Source organism: Ipomoea nil, unplaced genomic scaffold (genome assembly GCF_001879475.1).
Source record: "Ipomoea nil cultivar Tokyo-kokei standard unplaced genomic scaffold, Asagao_1.1 scaffold2791, whole genome shotgun sequence".
In the NCBI taxonomy this organism is placed as follows: Eukaryota; Viridiplantae; Streptophyta; class Magnoliopsida; order Solanales; family Convolvulaceae; genus Ipomoea; species Ipomoea nil.
Genome location: NW_017619219.1, coordinates 2,305,375 through 2,323,171, shown reverse-complemented (window position 1 = coordinate 2,323,171; position 17,797 = coordinate 2,305,375). Strand labels below are relative to the sequence as shown.

At 35.5% G+C, this 17,797-nt stretch overlaps 2 protein-coding genes across 3 annotated transcripts; both read right to left on the bottom strand.

The window, feature by feature from the left end:
* Positions 1-8,732: 8,732 nt before the first annotated feature.
* LOC109157580 (type III polyketide synthase A-like) lies at positions 8,733-10,970 on the bottom strand. 2 transcript variants are annotated; one of them, XM_019305433.1, is made up of 3 exons: positions 10,613-10,970; positions 8,928-9,952; positions 8,733-8,891 (listed from the first exon to the last, which is right to left on the bottom strand). In XM_019305433.1, exons 1-2 carry the CDS (start codon positions 10,833-10,835, stop codon positions 8,940-8,942), a joined length of 1,236 nt encoding a protein of 411 aa, XP_019160978.1. In that variant the 5' UTR covers positions 10,836-10,970; the 3' UTR covers positions 8,733-8,891; positions 8,928-8,939. The 2 variants fall into 2 exon arrangements, with proteins under 2 accessions (XP_019160978.1, XP_019160977.1); XM_019305432.1 differs by having other exon boundaries at positions 8,733-9,952; positions 10,613-10,966.
* A 2,504-nt stretch (positions 10,971-13,474) lies between these two features.
* Positions 13,475-17,369, bottom strand: LOC109157577 (S-adenosylmethionine decarboxylase proenzyme-like). The gene is made up of 4 exons (XM_019305428.1): positions 17,238-17,369; positions 15,930-16,079; positions 14,513-15,791; positions 13,475-13,504 (listed from the first exon to the last, which is right to left on the bottom strand). Exon 3 carries the CDS (start codon positions 15,648-15,650, stop codon positions 14,553-14,555), a length of 1,098 nt encoding a protein of 365 aa, XP_019160973.1. The 5' UTR covers positions 15,651-15,791; positions 15,930-16,079; positions 17,238-17,369; the 3' UTR covers positions 13,475-13,504; positions 14,513-14,552.
* Between the last annotated feature and the right edge of the window lie 428 nt (positions 17,370-17,797).

Below are 17,797 nucleotides of genomic sequence, written 5' to 3'. Positions count from 1 at the left end.
CACGAGTACTGAGAAACGGGAATACAACCCCCGCATCCCCATTAGACCCAACTCGCACCCCATCCAAAGGCGCCTGTACCTGAGCAGGAGTAGACACCGCGGCGGGAGGAACCGGGGAGACCCAATTTGCACCCCACCAAAAGAAGGGGTGAACTTGAACAGGTGTCGAAACCGCAACGGGGGAACTTGTTGACCTACTTGCACCACAGATGAACCAGCACTAGGCGGGGATACAAACACCTCAGAATTGTTCACTACAATGAAAACAATGAAACAAAGTTAACGCAACAGACATACGGAATAAAAGAGTAACCAAACACATGAACAAAAAGGCAAGGCAACTCAAAATAAACCCGTACGGCAGGCAAAAAAAATAAAAACTAACTGATGATAAAAAACAATGAAAACACCTTGTGGATACGCACATAACTAAAAGATCGAACTGCACAGACGGAAAAAAAAAAACGAAGTCCATAATAAAACAATACGCCCCGAGTAAAAAACACACATCGAATGGCCAAAAGCGCTATGAAACACTATGCAAAAAATGATGAATTATAAACAATTCAAAGGCGCATGAAAAAGAACAAAAAATTTAAACGCACAGACCAAAAAAATGAACGGCATAGAACAAAAAATATTACCACGATAACAAAAAATAAACACTGACTGTCCAAAAAGGTAGTGAATACCCACCTGCACACACCGGAATCTTTATACGCACACAATCCTGAATGAGTATATCCGTCATAACAACGATTTGAAGCCAAGCCCACACACATAAAATCGAAATGCACACACAGAAACCACTACAGTTCTAAAATGCTAACCAATAGGAAACAAAATACACAACATCCATAACAACACAAAAATGGTACCAAAAGCATTATCAGTTCACTACTACGCAGTAATTGATTTGCAAAAAATAATAATAATAATAATAGTAATAATAAAATAATAATAATAATAATAATAATAATAATAATATAATAATAATAATAATAATAATAATAATAATAATAATAATAATAATAATAATAATAATAATATAATAACAACTGTAATTTTAGAAACAGTAGTTGGTGGAAACATTTAAAAATAAATGGTTACTGTTTTATAACCAAAATATTTAACCCTTAAAAATTCAATTAAAGGAAAAAAAAAACTCGTGTTCTGTGACAATAATTATAACCAACATTATATAATAATAATAATGTTAAAACTCTTAAAATTTGACAAATTAATATAAAACTTTTTTAGTTTGAGACAATTATAATTATTAATTAAAGAAAAAAATAAATTTGATTAGGGTTCCTTGCGTTTGTGCATAAATTATTTGAAAACATTACAGCATAGCATCATTTTTGTAATAATAAGAAAACACAAAAATGTCTAAAAGGCTATTTTACACAAACAAACTTCAAAAATTAAACTTCCCGAAAAAGCATTAAACACATATAATAGCATGTATAACGTACTGCACGCACCGACATCTGATAACGCATACACCCCCGCCTCTAAGAAGCGTATAAAACAAATAAATAAGCCATACGCACGGACCAAACTCACAAACTGCACACAACATCCTATACCGCACACCCCCACGCCTCACGGCAATCCCACACCCACCCTTACCCACGTCTAGACTAAAGCCTTTATTATTAAAAACACAAAAAAAAAAAAAACAAAAAAAAAACATGTATACACCACTAGAGGAAAACAAAAATTGATATACAGAAAAATTAAATTACCATTGCACAAGCTATAACAACACAAGAACAGTAACAAAAAAACATCTGCGAAGAAACCCAACCCCAATACCATATGCTCCAATTTGAAAATGAAAACAAGAGGAAACCAACAAAAAAACATATGTACACAATTGACCCAAAAAATGCTACCAAAATCAAACCAAACAAAATTGGACGACGCAACTCAAAATAAACCCGTACGGCAGGCAAAAAAAATAAAAACTAACTGATGATAAAAAACAATGAAAACACCTTGTGGATACGCACATAACTAAAAGATCGAACTGCACAGACGGAAAAAAAAAAAACGAAGTCCATAATAAAACAATACGCCCCGAGTAAAAAACACACATCGAATGGCCAAAAGCGCTATGAAAAACTATGCAAAAAATGATGAATTATAAACAATTCAAAGGCGCATGAAAAAGAACAAAAAATTTAAACGCACAGACCAAAAAAACGAACGGCATAGAACAAAAAATATTACCACGATAACAAAAAATAAACACTGACTGTCCAAAAAGGTAGTGAATACCCACCTGCACACACCGGAATCTTTATACGCACACAATCCTGAATGAGTATATCCGTCATAACAACGATTTGAAGCCAAGCCCACACACATAAAATCGAAATGCACACACAGAAACCACTACAGTTCTAAAATGCTAACCAATAGGAAACAAAAAACACAACATCCATAACAACACAAAAATGGTACCAAAAGCATTATCAGTTCACTACTACGCAGTAATTGATTTGCAAAAAATAATAATAATAATAATAATAAAATAATAATAATAATAATAATAATATAATAATAATAATAATATAATAATAATAATAATAATAATATAATAACAACTGTAATTTTAGAAACAGTAGTTGGTGGAAACATTTAAAAATAAATGGTTACTGTTTTATAACCAAAATATTTAACCCTTAAAAATTCAATTAAAGGAAAAAAAAAACTCGTGTTCTGTGACAATAATTATAACCAACATTATATAATAATAATAATGTTTAAACTCTTAAAATTTGACAAATTAATATAAAACTTTTTTAGTTTGAGACAATTATAATTATCAATTAAAGAAAAAAATAAATTTGATTAGGGTTCCTTGCGTTTGTGCATAAATTATTTGAAAACATTATAGCATAGCATCATTTTTGTAATAATAAGAAAACACAAAAATGTCTAAAAGGCTATTTTACACAAACAAACTTCAAAAATTAAACTTCCCGAAAAAGCATTAAACACATATAATAGCATGTATAACGTACTGCACGCACCGACATCTGATAACGCATACACCCCCGCCTCTAAGAAGCGTATAAAACAAATAAATAAGCCATACGCACAGACCAAACTCACAAACTGCACACAACATCCTATACCGCACACCCCCACGCCTCACGGCAATCCCACACCCACCCTTACCCATGTCTAGACTAAAGCCTTTATTATTAAAAACACAAAAAAAAAAAAAAAAAAAAAAAAAAACAAAAAAAAAAACATGTATACACCACTAGAGGAAAACAAAAATTGATATACAGAAAAATTAAATTACCATTGCACAAGCTATAACAACACAAGAACAGTAACAAAAAAACATCTGCGAAGAAACCCAACCCCAATACCATATGCTCCAATTTGAAAATGAAAACAAGAGGAAACCAACAAAAAAACATATGTACACAATTGACCCAAAAAATGCTACCAAAATCAAACCAAACAAAATTGGACGACGCAACTCAAAATAAACCCGTACGGCAGGCAAAAAAAATAAAAACTAACTGATGATAAAAAACAATGAAAACACCTTGTGGATACGCACATAACTAAAAGATCGAACTGCACAGACGGAAAAAAAAAACGAAGTCCATAATAAAACAATACGCCCCGAGTAAAAAACACACATCGAATGGCCAAAAGCGCTATGAAAAACTATGCAAAAAATGATGAATTATAAACAATTCAAAGGCGCATGAAAAAGAACAAAAAATTTAAACGCACAGACCAAAAAAACGAACGGCATAGAACAAAAAATATTACCACGATAACAAAAAATAAACACTGACTGTCCAAAAAGGTAGTGAATACCCACCTGCACACACCGGAATCTTTATACGCACACAATCCTGAATGAGTATATCCGTCATAACAACGATTTGAAGCCAAGCCCACACACATAAAATCGAAATGCACACACAGAAACCACTACAGTTCTAAAATGCTAACCAATAGGAAACAAAAAACACAACATCCATAACAACACAAAAATGGTACCAAAAGCATTATCAGTTCACTACTACGCAGTAATTGATTTGCAAAAAATAATAATAATAATAATAATATAATAATAATAATAATAATAATATAATAACAACTGTAATTTTAGAAACAGTAGTTGGTGGAAACATTTAAAAATAAATGGTTACTGTTTTATAACCAAAATATTTAACCCTTAAAAATTCAATTAAAGGAAAAAAAAAACTCGTGTTCTGTGACAATAATTATAACCAACATTATATAATAATAATAATGTTAAAACTCTTAAAATTTGACAAATTAATATAAAACTTTTTTAGTTTGAGACAATTATAATTATCAATTAAAGAAAAAAATAAATTTGATTAGGGTTCCTTGCGTTTGTGCATAAATTATTTGAAAACATTACAGCATAGCATCATTTTTGTAATAATAAGAAAACACAAAAATGTCTAAAAGGCTATTTTACACAAACAAACTTCAAAAATTAAACTTCCCGAAAAAGCATTAAACACATATAATAGCATGTATAACGTACTGCACACACCGACATCTGATAACGCATACACCCCCGCCTCTAAGAACCGTATAAAACAAATAAATAAGCCATACGCACAGACCATACTCACAAATTGCACACAACATCCTATACCGCACACCCCCACGCCTCACGGCAATCCCACACCCACCCTTACCCACGTCTAGACTAAAGCCTTTATTATTAAAAACACAAAAAAAAAAAAAAAAAAACAACAAGAAAAACATGTATACACCACTAGAGGAAAACAAAAATTGATATACAGAGAAATTAAATTACCATTGCACAAGCTATAACAACATAAGAACAGTAACAAAAAAACATCTGCGAAGAAACCCAACCCCAATACCATATGCTCCAATTTGAAAATGAAAACAAGAGGAAACCAACAAAAAAACATATGTACACAATTGACCCAAAAAATGCTACCAAAATCAAACCAAAGATAACCAAAATTGGACGAATGCACACGCCGACATGATATAACGCACAAACCCTGGACTGACTAGAAACCGGGGAAAAAAAAAAACAAAACCCTTCCCCCACTCCAACACCGTCCGAAGCACCACAACCCCCCACCAACCCATCAACACCACACGCATAACTGCCCCGGCGGTTAAAAAACAACAACAAAAAAAAAAAAACCCAAAGAAGAACCCGCCCGCCGGAAACCCTAGTCCACAACCGCCATAGACCACCAAGGCGTCCCCCAACACCCCCCCCCCCCCCAAACCACCAAACTAGGCGCTGCCATGCAAAACAAAACAAGCCCCAGAAACACACTTCCGCCCGGAAAAAAAAAAAAAAAAAAAAAAAAAAAAAAAAAGAGACGGCACCGGTAATATCCGAAGAAAAACACACCACCCCACTCCCCGGAACTACTTGCACAGCAACCGCCGCTGGCTAATACGACCGTCCGGGACGACATGCAACACCGAAACACACCCACCATACACGAAACACAACAAAAGCAACACCACAAAACAAATGAAATACCTGGAACGCCGCCGGAAGACGCCGCCTTCTGACGCCTGGGCTGCCGTTTAGAAGACCCCGCCATGCCGAACGCTATACCAAACGAGACAATCAGACCACCGTGAAACGCTAGGAGAAGGACAATGAATCGCAGTATATGACCAGTAAGGGAGAAGAAACCTAAATGAAGAAGAAGAGACGGTGGAATGGGAATTGACGGCAAAGATATAATACAAATCATAACATCTGATTACGACCATAATTAACACTGCACAAGTCCATAAAATCTGCTAATAAATTAATACAACCTAATAAAGACACCGCTAAAAAGACACCCAAGCCCCTACACACACAAGACCAAACACACATGCTCTTAATGAAGCATCCATCTCATCCGTCCAACAACCCAAATAGACATACAAGATCGAGCCTCACCACCTTACCTGCCACAGGTAACCTCACTAGATCCAATATATATATATATATATATATATATATTGTGTATGGATTTATTCAGCAGGAACAATATTTGTTAGCTTTTATTATCGTGTAACATTTAACAGAACCACCCAGCTTTAAACAACCCAATAAACATGGGCGCCGCATGAACGGTGGACTCTCAAGTTTTTTGGGGGAAACGAATAACGCATGCCCCTTCTACTGTGGAATATTACTTGCTAGTAGATTGGACATGAAAACATTTAAAAACCAACAATTTTGTTTCAATTCAAGTTTATGGCAATTATATCATAATTCCTTATTATTTTATATGAGCGTATAGTATAGATGCAATCGTTATACCCTGCACCACGGCGCACAGTGCTGTGCGTCCCGCGCCTCCCAAAACGACGTCATTTTGGGAGGCACGATAGAAAGTTGACATGATTATGTATATTTGTTTATACAATTATGTATATTTTTTATTATGTACATTTTTTATACAATTATGTACATCCGAATCAGGAAATTTTTGTGTATTATGTTAAGAGTTGATGTGTATTATATTAAAAGTTTATGTTTATTATGTATTATGTTAGATTATGTGTATTATCTTTTAAAAAAGAGTATGTGTATTTTGTTATATAATTATGTACATTCATGTATACAATTATGTGTATTCTAGTATAACATTATGTACATTTTTGAACATGAGATTTTTTTATAAAGAAAATTAACTGCCAAACACTGGGTATCGAAATTTCAAAAAAAAAAATAAAATTAAAACAACGTCATTTTGCATTTGGGTGCACATTGCAACGCGCGCTGTGGTGCAGGATATAAATTGCCATATAGATGCCTTTAATCATATTGTTATTGTTATTGGCAATTTATATCATATATGTGCCAGAGTTCACATAATATTATGGACCATAGATTGAAACAATGAGATACAAAATTAATACTCGTAAGTTACAGAATTTTATAACACAAAATCACAACAACCACACATAGCACAACAATATAATGATAGCATTATGGACCCAACTGGATTAAAAGACAATGTACAGAATTTCATAACACAAAACACACAAAATCATAACACAAGACACATACACATGTTATATATTTACTTATTTTTCAAATCTGATTTAGGTACATAATTTGTGTTCATAGACACAAAATTTCACAACACCAAACCTAAAAATTCATAATATAAAACACAATTGCTAATTTGTTTCAGGTACAAAATTTCATAATGCAAGACACAAAAAGTCATAATACAAAACACAAACACATGAACCAGGACCAATAGTGCAGTGTGAATCCTGGTGCATGGTATAACGATTGATTGTTATTTTAGTCTTCATATATATTATGATCATTAAATAACACTTTAATTTTTACGTGTTACATGTGGAGGCAAATTATTGTATGGACCATGGTTCACACAATGTTATGTGCATAATAAAATGTACATTTTTAATATACTAAATGTACATTACTTTTGTACTGAATGTACATTATTTTTGTACTAAATGTACATTATTTTATAGTAGACAAAATATGGTCCACACAACTTGTGTGGACCATGGTCCATACAATAATGATTGTCATGTGGAGGACTAAAACCAGGGACGGAGGGAGGGGGGGGGGGCGCAGGGGGCGGCTGCCCTCCCTCACCCGCCCCCACCCCATATATAGTATTTGTAATTTTGTATGTATATATGTATATATAGTACATGTTCTAGTATTAGTATAAAAAAACTGTAAAATGTTAACAAGAAATGAGTTAGAGTAGGTGGTAGAACACATTTTTGGTAATAATGAGGTTAAAGGTTCTAATCTTAGCATCAACATAGTTTTACAATTCTTTTTAATAGTTTTTTTTTTAATATTACACACACACTCTATAATAAGATGTGTAATTTATAATGTGTTTTCTATTCAAATTATTTTATTAATTATGTTTCATATTTTGTTATGAATATTTTTATAAAGTTTCGATGTGTTTTATTTTTCGTCCATATCCAACAATATTTACAATTATATTTCTTAAGTAGTTTGTTTATTTATTTTTAAATTATCTCTTTAGTTTTAATGTTTCGCCTTTTCTGAAAAAAATTTCTTAATCCGTCTGTTCTGTTTCGCTTTTTCTGAAAAAAATTTCTGAATCCGTCTGTACTGTTTCGCCCCCCCTCAACCGAATTTCTGGCTCCATCCCTGACTAAAACAAGTATTTATTCCAAGATTAAGACTTATTTTCTTTTTTCAAAAAAAAAAAAATAAAAGACAAAAAGTAAAAACAAAAACAAAAAAAAAAAAAAAAAAACAAAACAAAAAAAAAAAAACAAAAAACAAAAAACAAAACAAAACAAAATAATAAGATCTAAAAGGAAAACACTATGGTAGATACTAGGTAGGAAAAAAAAAGTTATTACCAACAGGTGGTACGGTAACATTTAGTTCTAATTAAACTTACAATTTAATCACTAATGATCCTTCAACTTTCAAATTAACCAATCATAATCCATTCGTTAGTTTAAGTAAAGGCAAATTAAGAGCATGTATGGTTAAAAATTTGAAATTTGAAGTACATGATTAACTTAAAAGTTGAAGGACCAGTTAAATTTGAAAGCTGAAGAATTACCAGTGATTACATTGAAATGTTAGGACTAAACGTGACGGTGTTAGTATACTCGGAGGTATTAAAAAAAAAAAAAAAAACCATTTTGTCAAATTACTTGATTAAACACCATATAACAATATTCGTATCTTAATTGAATGAGACACATCATCACGTATGTCTTGTTATTTTCTAATCATGCATATTCTCATATATTATTATGCATTATTTGAATGGAGATCGATGGAACGTGACAAGAATTAATGTGTGCAAAATATAATGGATGTAATAATAATAATGTGCAGTACGTGTAGAGTAGAATGGCGATGGATCCATCTATCACTGCAGATTCCTTAGAAGAATCCCTTCAAAAGTGATTCCAGGTCCAAAAGCCAAAGCAAGCCCCCACTCTAAACCACCTTCTTCTTCTTCTTCTTTGCCCTGCTTTCTCTTCATCATCAGCTCATCTCTCATATACTCTAACACATAGAAGATGGTATTGCTACTAACGTTTCCGAAATCCATTAATGCCCTCCTGCTGCAATCCAGCTTCTCGCTTCTCAGCCCCAGAGTCCTCTCCAGCCTGTTCAGAATCGCCGGCCCTCCGGGATGAACCGCCCAGAAAAGCTCATTGTAAGTCAAGTTATTATTATTATTATTGGCTTTGCCTATCAGTTTCTTGCAGAAGTCCTCGATGTTGTTTTCGATCTTTTCCGGCAAATCCCTGCCCAGCTTGAAGTTTATCCCCTCCTCGGAGATCCGGCCGTCGATCACGCTTTGGGTCCCGGGGAGGAATTGCTGGGCGGCGAAACTCAGTTCCATGAATGGGTTTTCGAGGCTTTCCCTGGGGTTGGCGCCGACGATCACCGCCGCCGCGCCGTCGCCGAAGAGCGCCGCGCCGACGAGGTCGTACGGGCGGGCCTTGTTGGGCGGGCGGAAGCCGAGGATGGTGGTTTCCGACGTGGTTAGCAGGACGCGGCTCCCTGGGTTGTTCTCCGCTATGTCTTTGGCGACCCGGAGGCCGGTGACGCCGCCATAGCAGCCTAGGAAGTAGAGCATTACGCGATTGACATCGCTTTTCAGGCCGAGCTCGGCGGCCAAGTAAAGATCGCCGCCGGGCAGCCGGATTTCGCTGGAGGAAACGTAGACGACGTGGGTGATTTCCTCCACCGGCCGCCCCCAATCCTTTATGCAAGCCAGGCTTGCTTCTTTCGCCATCGCAATCACGGCTGGGTTTGCCACCTCTAGGCGTTGCGCTATGGTTGGAGAGCCTTCCGTGGCTAGTTCTGGGTATTTGTCCAACACATCCTTGCACATAACAGTGTATCTAGTCTTCACGGTAGTCGTTTTACCTAGATAGAACCAAAACAAAATTACTAGATTCCATCAAGGCAAAATTGCACAAAAAGAAAGTCCGATTAATTTTGTACACCGTTGTAAAAATTAGTCTAGGAGCCTATCTAGACTTCCATTAAGTGCTAGGCGCTCCTAGGTGGAGAAAATTTTATCCTTAAGAGAATATTAGTCAGCTAATTAGGCGGTCTAGGTGTCCGAGTCAACCACCCTGACGCCTGAGTCGGTCAAATTAGGTGTTCGAGTCACCCAACTAGGCACCAAACTGCCAACTAGGTGCCCGAGTCAACCAACTCAACCGTTTTTGTTCTTTAGGTGTGCAATGTGTACACTAATGTGTTTTTCTTACTATTATTACTAGCCAGCCTAGGCTCTAGGCCCCCCTCGAGTACCTGACTAGCACCTTCTACAATATTAATCTGGAGTAACTCCAGTCAAAATGACTAAGGATAAAAACTTGTAACCACAAAGTCACAAGTTCGAATCCCAGGCACATCCTTTTCCTTTTTTAACTGCGGGTTTTCTTCGCCGCCCAAGAAAGTCTAATTAAGTTATAAGCATATATGTGTACCACTTACAAAGTCTCTCAAGCACTGCGAGTTTTCTTCGCCACCCAAAAAAGTCTAATTAAGTTATAAGCATATATGTGCACCACTTACAAAGTCTCTCAAGCTTCTCCTTGATGGCAAGATCGTCGCATTTGGTGTCGCGGATATAGCCCTCCACTAAGCAGTCCTGAGGAACAAGTTGGCTAGGGAAGGCTTTGCCTAATGCAAGAATTGTTGCCTTTCCCTGAGTAGGAAGGCGGCGGCGGCTCGTCGGGGAAGATCTGTAGTAGTTCTGAGTTGAAACATTATCCTTTCCATTGAGATTAGACATCATTGTTAGTATGTAGCTAGCTTTAAGAATTGAGATTAGCAGTGTTTAATGAATGAGTTCATGAGAGGGTGATGGGTGGGTATATATAAGTGGGATATAAGTTGGATATTGGAGAAACATAGGTGTTAAAGAGCCTTTCGCATGAAGACTTTAAAAAAACATGCCATACATAATTCACTGTGGCAATAGTTTAGTGTTGTTTATATTTGGAGTTCTTTGGGGTGGAATTGTATGATTTAATTAAATGGTTTAGATTTCTCACAACCTTTCCCTGTCCGCCCGACGCGCTTGGATGGGCTGCGGATTTAATTTTCAAGTATTACACAATGTACCAAATTTTGACCCACCATCATATCCTTTTTGTTAATCACAATTAAGGGTCTGGTTGGTTCGCACAAGGGAATCGAAATCGGAATCAAATACTTGATAATGGTAATAAATTTTGATGAAAGTATTTTGCATGATACCCTTTTTAATATGAACAAAAAAAGAATTCAAAACACAAATATAAAAGTAGTAATCAAAACTTAAAAACTAGATTACTAATAAGATGAAATGATACCCCTTTTTAATTAGGTAATAAAATTTTTAATTGAAGAAATAATCAAAATTCATAATTGTGTTTTTAAATTTAAACAATCAAACACTAACTATGATTCTGATTATTATTCTTAGTGTGTAAACATATGAACCAAACACACCCTAATATGTAATTGTGCCATGTAGGGGTTGGAATGTGACCTCTTAAGGACAACTTCATCATAAAGGAGAGTTTATTCAATGATTATTGTCTTAAGATATTCTTTGAATGAAAATAGATCGAGTTACATACATTTGGAACAGTTAATAACCCTTAGCCGTCTCAAGCTCCTAATGTTTAAAATGGTTACATTATTATTCCAACTAAGGAAATGGTTTTTTAACATTAAAAATAAAATAAAAAATTGTTAATTTTCTGACTCATGTTCTGACAGGCAATTATGGTGATAATGTCACCATATGTTTTTCTTCTTTGACCTACCCTTTACTTTTTACTGCTAGACTAGATGAGTATCATCAGAAATTTTAAGATTATTTTATCTGTTTTTGAGGAGGAATTCTAACATGCCACAATCCATTGAACAGTAGGTAAGTCAAGAAAAACTGAGGACTATCCACAACCAAATGCAAAGGAGAATTTTCGGGGAAAAAGTGGAGAAGCTGAAGATGTGTATGAACTATCTTCTGGAGATGAAGATGCCTCTAAAGGAATGCAAAGTATGTTTGTTTAGACTGCCATATTGTGAAAGAGTGAAAGGTTTCATCTATTTCTCATTATAGTGCTATACAGATTACAATAATTTATACAGGAAAAGCTATAATCTAATGGACCACTCTAACAGGCCTAGGGTTTCAACACATATATCTTATTTTCAAGTTTGTTTGAGAAGCAAATCAATACTAATATTGTCCATAGTTACCAACGCAAATTATGCTGTGCAACCGAATGCACCTTGCAAGGTGCATACGGTTGCAAAACGGTGCCGTTTTGGTTAAAAAAACGCGCGTCCCACTTAAAGAAGAAATCAGGTTCGATTCCCGGCAATAGCATTTTTATATATCCAGAAATTCATAACTATATAACCACAATTTCATAACTATATATCCACAATTTCATAACTATATATCCACAATAATGCTATTGCTGAGAGTCGAACCTGATTTTTATTTTTTAAGTGGGACGCGCGTTTTTAATCAAAACGACGTCGTTTTGAACCGTATGCACCACGCGCATGGTACATTCGGTTGCACAGCATAACTATTGAGTTACCAATTTCCCAATCATTTTATGGGTCCATATACCACGTTGCAATTATGGGTTAGTTAGCTAAGCAGTATCCTATTATTAGTCCTACAAATTGTTAACCTTTTAGAAATCTAGAATTTGTCCGTTTGACACCTATCCTGTGGCTTCTTCCCCACAATTTGTTGTCCATTCGTAATTAAATTCCTTTGGACTTTCTAAGAACATAACCTGAAATATTTTTTTCTAGATTGTTTGGTTGTATCAGTCTCTACTAGGTTAGTAATTTCTTTCTCTTAGCTGTGGAGGACTAGAGTTTGCTTACCAAGATGAATTTAATTCTGAAATACCATCATGTTAAATGGTATGACGACTAGTCAAATATTAGAACCAGAATCCTCTTTGTTGATCCTTCATTTATAAAGATTGTGGAATACAAATCTGTTGCTAAAGTTTGGGTTTATAAAGTTAGTTAATGACAAATTCTCACTTCACTTTTCAATGCAGAGATTATGGAGCTTCAAAGTAAGTTTGAGCAGGACAAAAAGCGTGCCCAGCAGTTAAGAGCTGCAAGAAAGTTTAGACCTTTATGAATTACATTTTACTCAAAGGATGATTTTGTTCCCTTTACAGGTAGGCCTATTTAAATTTTAAAGTGATTTAATGACATGTCTAATTTATGAAACCGTGTATTGTAAGAAGATAGAATTGAGCAGAACTGCTGATCTATGGTGGTTTAAATCTCCTCTAACGGGACTAAAATCTAAAAATATTTTTCCTAATATTCAGAATGACGTGCCAATTTTTTGAACTAGTAGAGAACAAATCCATTGTGTTTTCTTATAATATTTAAATTTAATTAATCATATACTAAATATATTATGAAAAATTAAATTGTAAATAAATTAACCCTCGTAAATTTAATAATAATAAATACATGAAAGTGAATAATTAAATCATATATTGATTAAATCTCATTATATATTTAAATTATATATTTGGAATGTCTGCAATATAGCGGTGTGGGATCACGCCCTACCACGGCCTCAACAGGTATGGCGACGTGCGGCAACGGCGATGCACGCCTATCGACAGACACACCGTCCGTCACCCATGGCGCTGGATCCCGTGGCTGCTGAGGCGAGTGACAGCGGCACACCGAGGTGCTACATCGATGCCGGCTACAGACCAGACACCGGAGAAGCTACGTATGGGGTGGTGCTCCTCTCCCATCACGGCACCTTCGTGGCTGCAACAAGTGGAAAATTATCGGGTGCTTTCTTGGCCGTTATGGCGGAGGCGCTTGCTTGCAAAGAGGCACTGTCCTAGCTTAAGGATCGGGATATCATGGAGGTGGATATTCTTCTAACAGATTGCTCGGAGTTGCGGAATGCTTTACATTCAAGCCCAACGGCTAACTTCTCCTATATTGGGATCATTGTGGACCAATGTAGGATAGCCATATCGTTATTTACGCATTGTTCTTTTAAGTTAATTTCTAGAATTCTTAATTTTCATGCTCATACTTTAGCTTCGTTAACTTTCAATCAGGAACAACCTATGTACTGGGACTCTGTCCCTCCTGACTCTATTGTTCAGTTTATCTATTAATATATTACTATTATACCTTTCAAAAAAAATCTCATTACCTAAATCAAAAGCATAAAAACGGAGGGGAGTACTTATTCTATTTGTGAACACATGTAAAGGATCATTAGACAACAAAATCAGATCAGAATAGGATAATAACACCAAAAACAAATTACTTAAGCACTCAAGTTTATTATTATCACAACATGTTCAACAATAACAAATGCATTCTGAAAATAGTGAATACCAACAGCAACAGGCAAGTAGATAATATAGAAAAATAGTAATAGATTCTTCAAAAAAAAAAAAAAATAGTAATAGAGAAGAAAAAGTAGATGATCATCTGATTAGAAGTGTTTCTTCTCTCCTTCCTCGTCCTCATTTTCACTCCAACAGCAGAGCAGGGTTGATCTGGGAGACCCACAAGTAGCAGTACTAGTGAAGCCACAGTACATAATTGACCCTCCCTTGCCAAGGCCTTCATAGCTCCTTTCTCCACACCCATATCCTTCCACATCAACATTCAACACAGAATCAATGGAGTCACCACAGTCACAGTCACAGTGCAAAGCAACAGAGAATTCAGCAGGTTGGAAGCAGGCCAACACTCTCTGGATAAGGGCATCCAGCTTCACATCTTTGAAATCATAACCCATGGCTTCAAAACTTGCATAGCTGAACCCATCTTCTGGGGTCACATGAATTGTAGAGATTTTGCCTCCCTCAACACCATTCATCGAGTACCCACACGGTTCGAAATCAAAATCACATATCTCCGATCCGGGAAGAATGTTTCTAATCCCAGAAGCATCAGTAATCACAGCAGCCGAACTAGATTCTGTCTTGAAAAACACAGATGCACTCTTCTTGTCCAACCCAGTCATGCACATCTCCAAGGTATAAATGGGAAACATGTTTTCTGCAGATTCAGCAGATGCAGAGTAAACATGCCATTGCTGCTGTTTTCCATCACCACCACCCATCACATAGGCTTTGCTACCCGTTGTACCGAGTTTACCAAAGTAACCATCAAGAATGGCAACTTCTTCAGAGAAATTACGGTGTGGGTATGGCTGAACCTCAGGAAAGATAAAACTCCCACGAGTGTATTTCACCGATTTCACATCGAGGCCGAGCCCATCGCCCAACTCTAGGATGGGAGGAATAGAAAGTAGCAGCTTTGTAGTGCCACAAGTTTTAATGATAATCTTGTATGGGTACACAAAGAGGCTGGATTCAGAAAGAACATAGGAATCAACTTCATAATTCGATAATGATGAGACAATAGTGCACTGAGCCTGGTTCAGAACTTTGTCCAATTGCTCCTTAGAAAGGGCTCGGAGGCCCCGGCCTTGAGGGTCAGAAAATATCCCAACCTCAAAGAATGAGATTTCAAGCCTCTTTTCGTAGCCTTCAAATCCAATTGCAGAGGTTGACAAGGCCATCTTGAGTTTAAAAGAGAGAGCGAGTGAAGAAGGAAAGTATGAGAGAGCAGATGATATGTTTTAACTAACTATAATTTAACCACTGATTGTGGTTATGAAAAAGCACAGTACAGGGGGGCCTCAGGATGGTTTGCGTGCGCACTGCAAATATAAGCAAACAAAGAAGAACATTTAAGTATTGAAGCATGTGTTCCATTTCAACTAAAAGTCTAAGCTAATAGTTGGATTGCACATTTATGTTTATATATATTATATGGTCAACAAACTAAAGTGACTGACGTTGGAGTAGGCAGCAGATCTGAATTTCTTGATTCCTCCGTTTGGTCGAACGTCCTCTACAGTGTAACCAAGGGGTGCCTCGTAGACCAAGGAGGATTTACTACTGCTACACTTCTTTTCCCCACCTTTAAAATCCATCAGTCATTACACCTGCATTGCATGTTGGAATCACAGCACCACTTAATCACAACAAATCATAATATTATATTGTTTCAACGTAATAGAGTGTTTGGTAAATGGCTGTTAGCTGATTGGGTTATATCGTAATTCCTGCTCTGCCAGAAGCTAATTGCAGAAACTAAGGGATAACAAAATGATAAGATTTAAAAGCATGCAATTGGAGTTATCCTATAGTAGTCAAGACAGTATTTAGCAACAAGTGCCTAATGATTCATTAACCATTCCTAATAAACTAAGAATCTAATATCTTTAGAATTTCCAGAACAGAATCCATTTTAGTTGGGAAAAAATTCGACACAGCAAATATACCCGGCCAGAACTTAAATAAAACGCAAAGCATCAAACTTTAAAACGAAAAACAAATAATGTTACGAATCAATATACGCTATTTTAAAAAAGTCAAAATAACGAAAACTGATAAATGACATCCAAAATATATACAAGGGCCGTTCTATCAAAAATAGGGGTACTGTCTAAAAGTTTAATTTGAACCTTTTTTTGTTATAGTGGTAGAGATTTCTAGACAATATATAAACAAAGAATATAGGGAGAGAGAGAATTTTTTAATATTTAAATTTCGCATGATAGAGAGTTATATTTATAAAGGTAGAAAACATAATCACAGAAACCTGGAAGATAGAAATTTAGAAGGTCTAGAAGTAATTGAGAAATAAAAATGTAATCAAAATTTTTTATCCAAATATAATGCATAAAAATTTAACATTTTAACAAAGAGATAATACAATTCAAAACTTAATTTTAAAATGCTATTTTTTTTTATATTTAAATACAAAATTAATCACCAAAATTTCAATATCAATTGCTTCTAAAATTTTATTTTCAATTTTCAATTACAATTAAGACCAATAATATATGAATATGAAACTTTTAACAATTAACTGTCGTGTAATCATCCTCCTCGTCCTCCTCCTCTATCAAAGCCTTTGAGCAATCAAAACCGATAATAAAAATTAACAGAAACCTCAATCGGCAATCCAACGTAACCAACATGCACATGCACGTCACTAAATGCAAATCAAACTAATATATATATATATATATATATATATATATATATATATATATATATATATACGAGTAACAACAGCGCGCAGAGCAGATGATTACCGTCTTCCTGCTCCGAGATCGTAACCCTAGCAGCGGATCGGATCGGAGCTTTCTCGACGGCGGAATAAGCGGTTAGAAAAAAGGAGGGAAATTTTCTACAAAAGGAATAGGTTCACGAGCGGATGGATGAATTTACAAGACGCAGCGGCAGGGCCATTATATATACGGGGCCGAGTAAGATTCGTTATTCCACCACCAATCAAAAAAGGGAAGGCAGACAAGGTGAGATTGCATTTTGATCTCCTAATTTTTTGTGAGTTTTAGGAGAGAGAAAAAACAGAGGAAAGACCACCCTGAAATGTACGGACAGACTAGCGCGTTAGGCGCTATTATTATTATTATTTTTTTGTGTCAGAGAACAACTTTTCTTCTACTTAGATTCTTAAATATTGTGTAAAAAAAATAACTGGTGTAGATGCTCTTAATTCGTATCAATTTTTGTGTTGTAAAGTGATTGTCCAAAATTTTCCATAAATAGTGCACTGTAGCAATTTCTTCTTCATTCCCCCTTTAGCCTTCACGCCATTCTCCCATTCCATTGAGCTGAAGAAATCATCTTC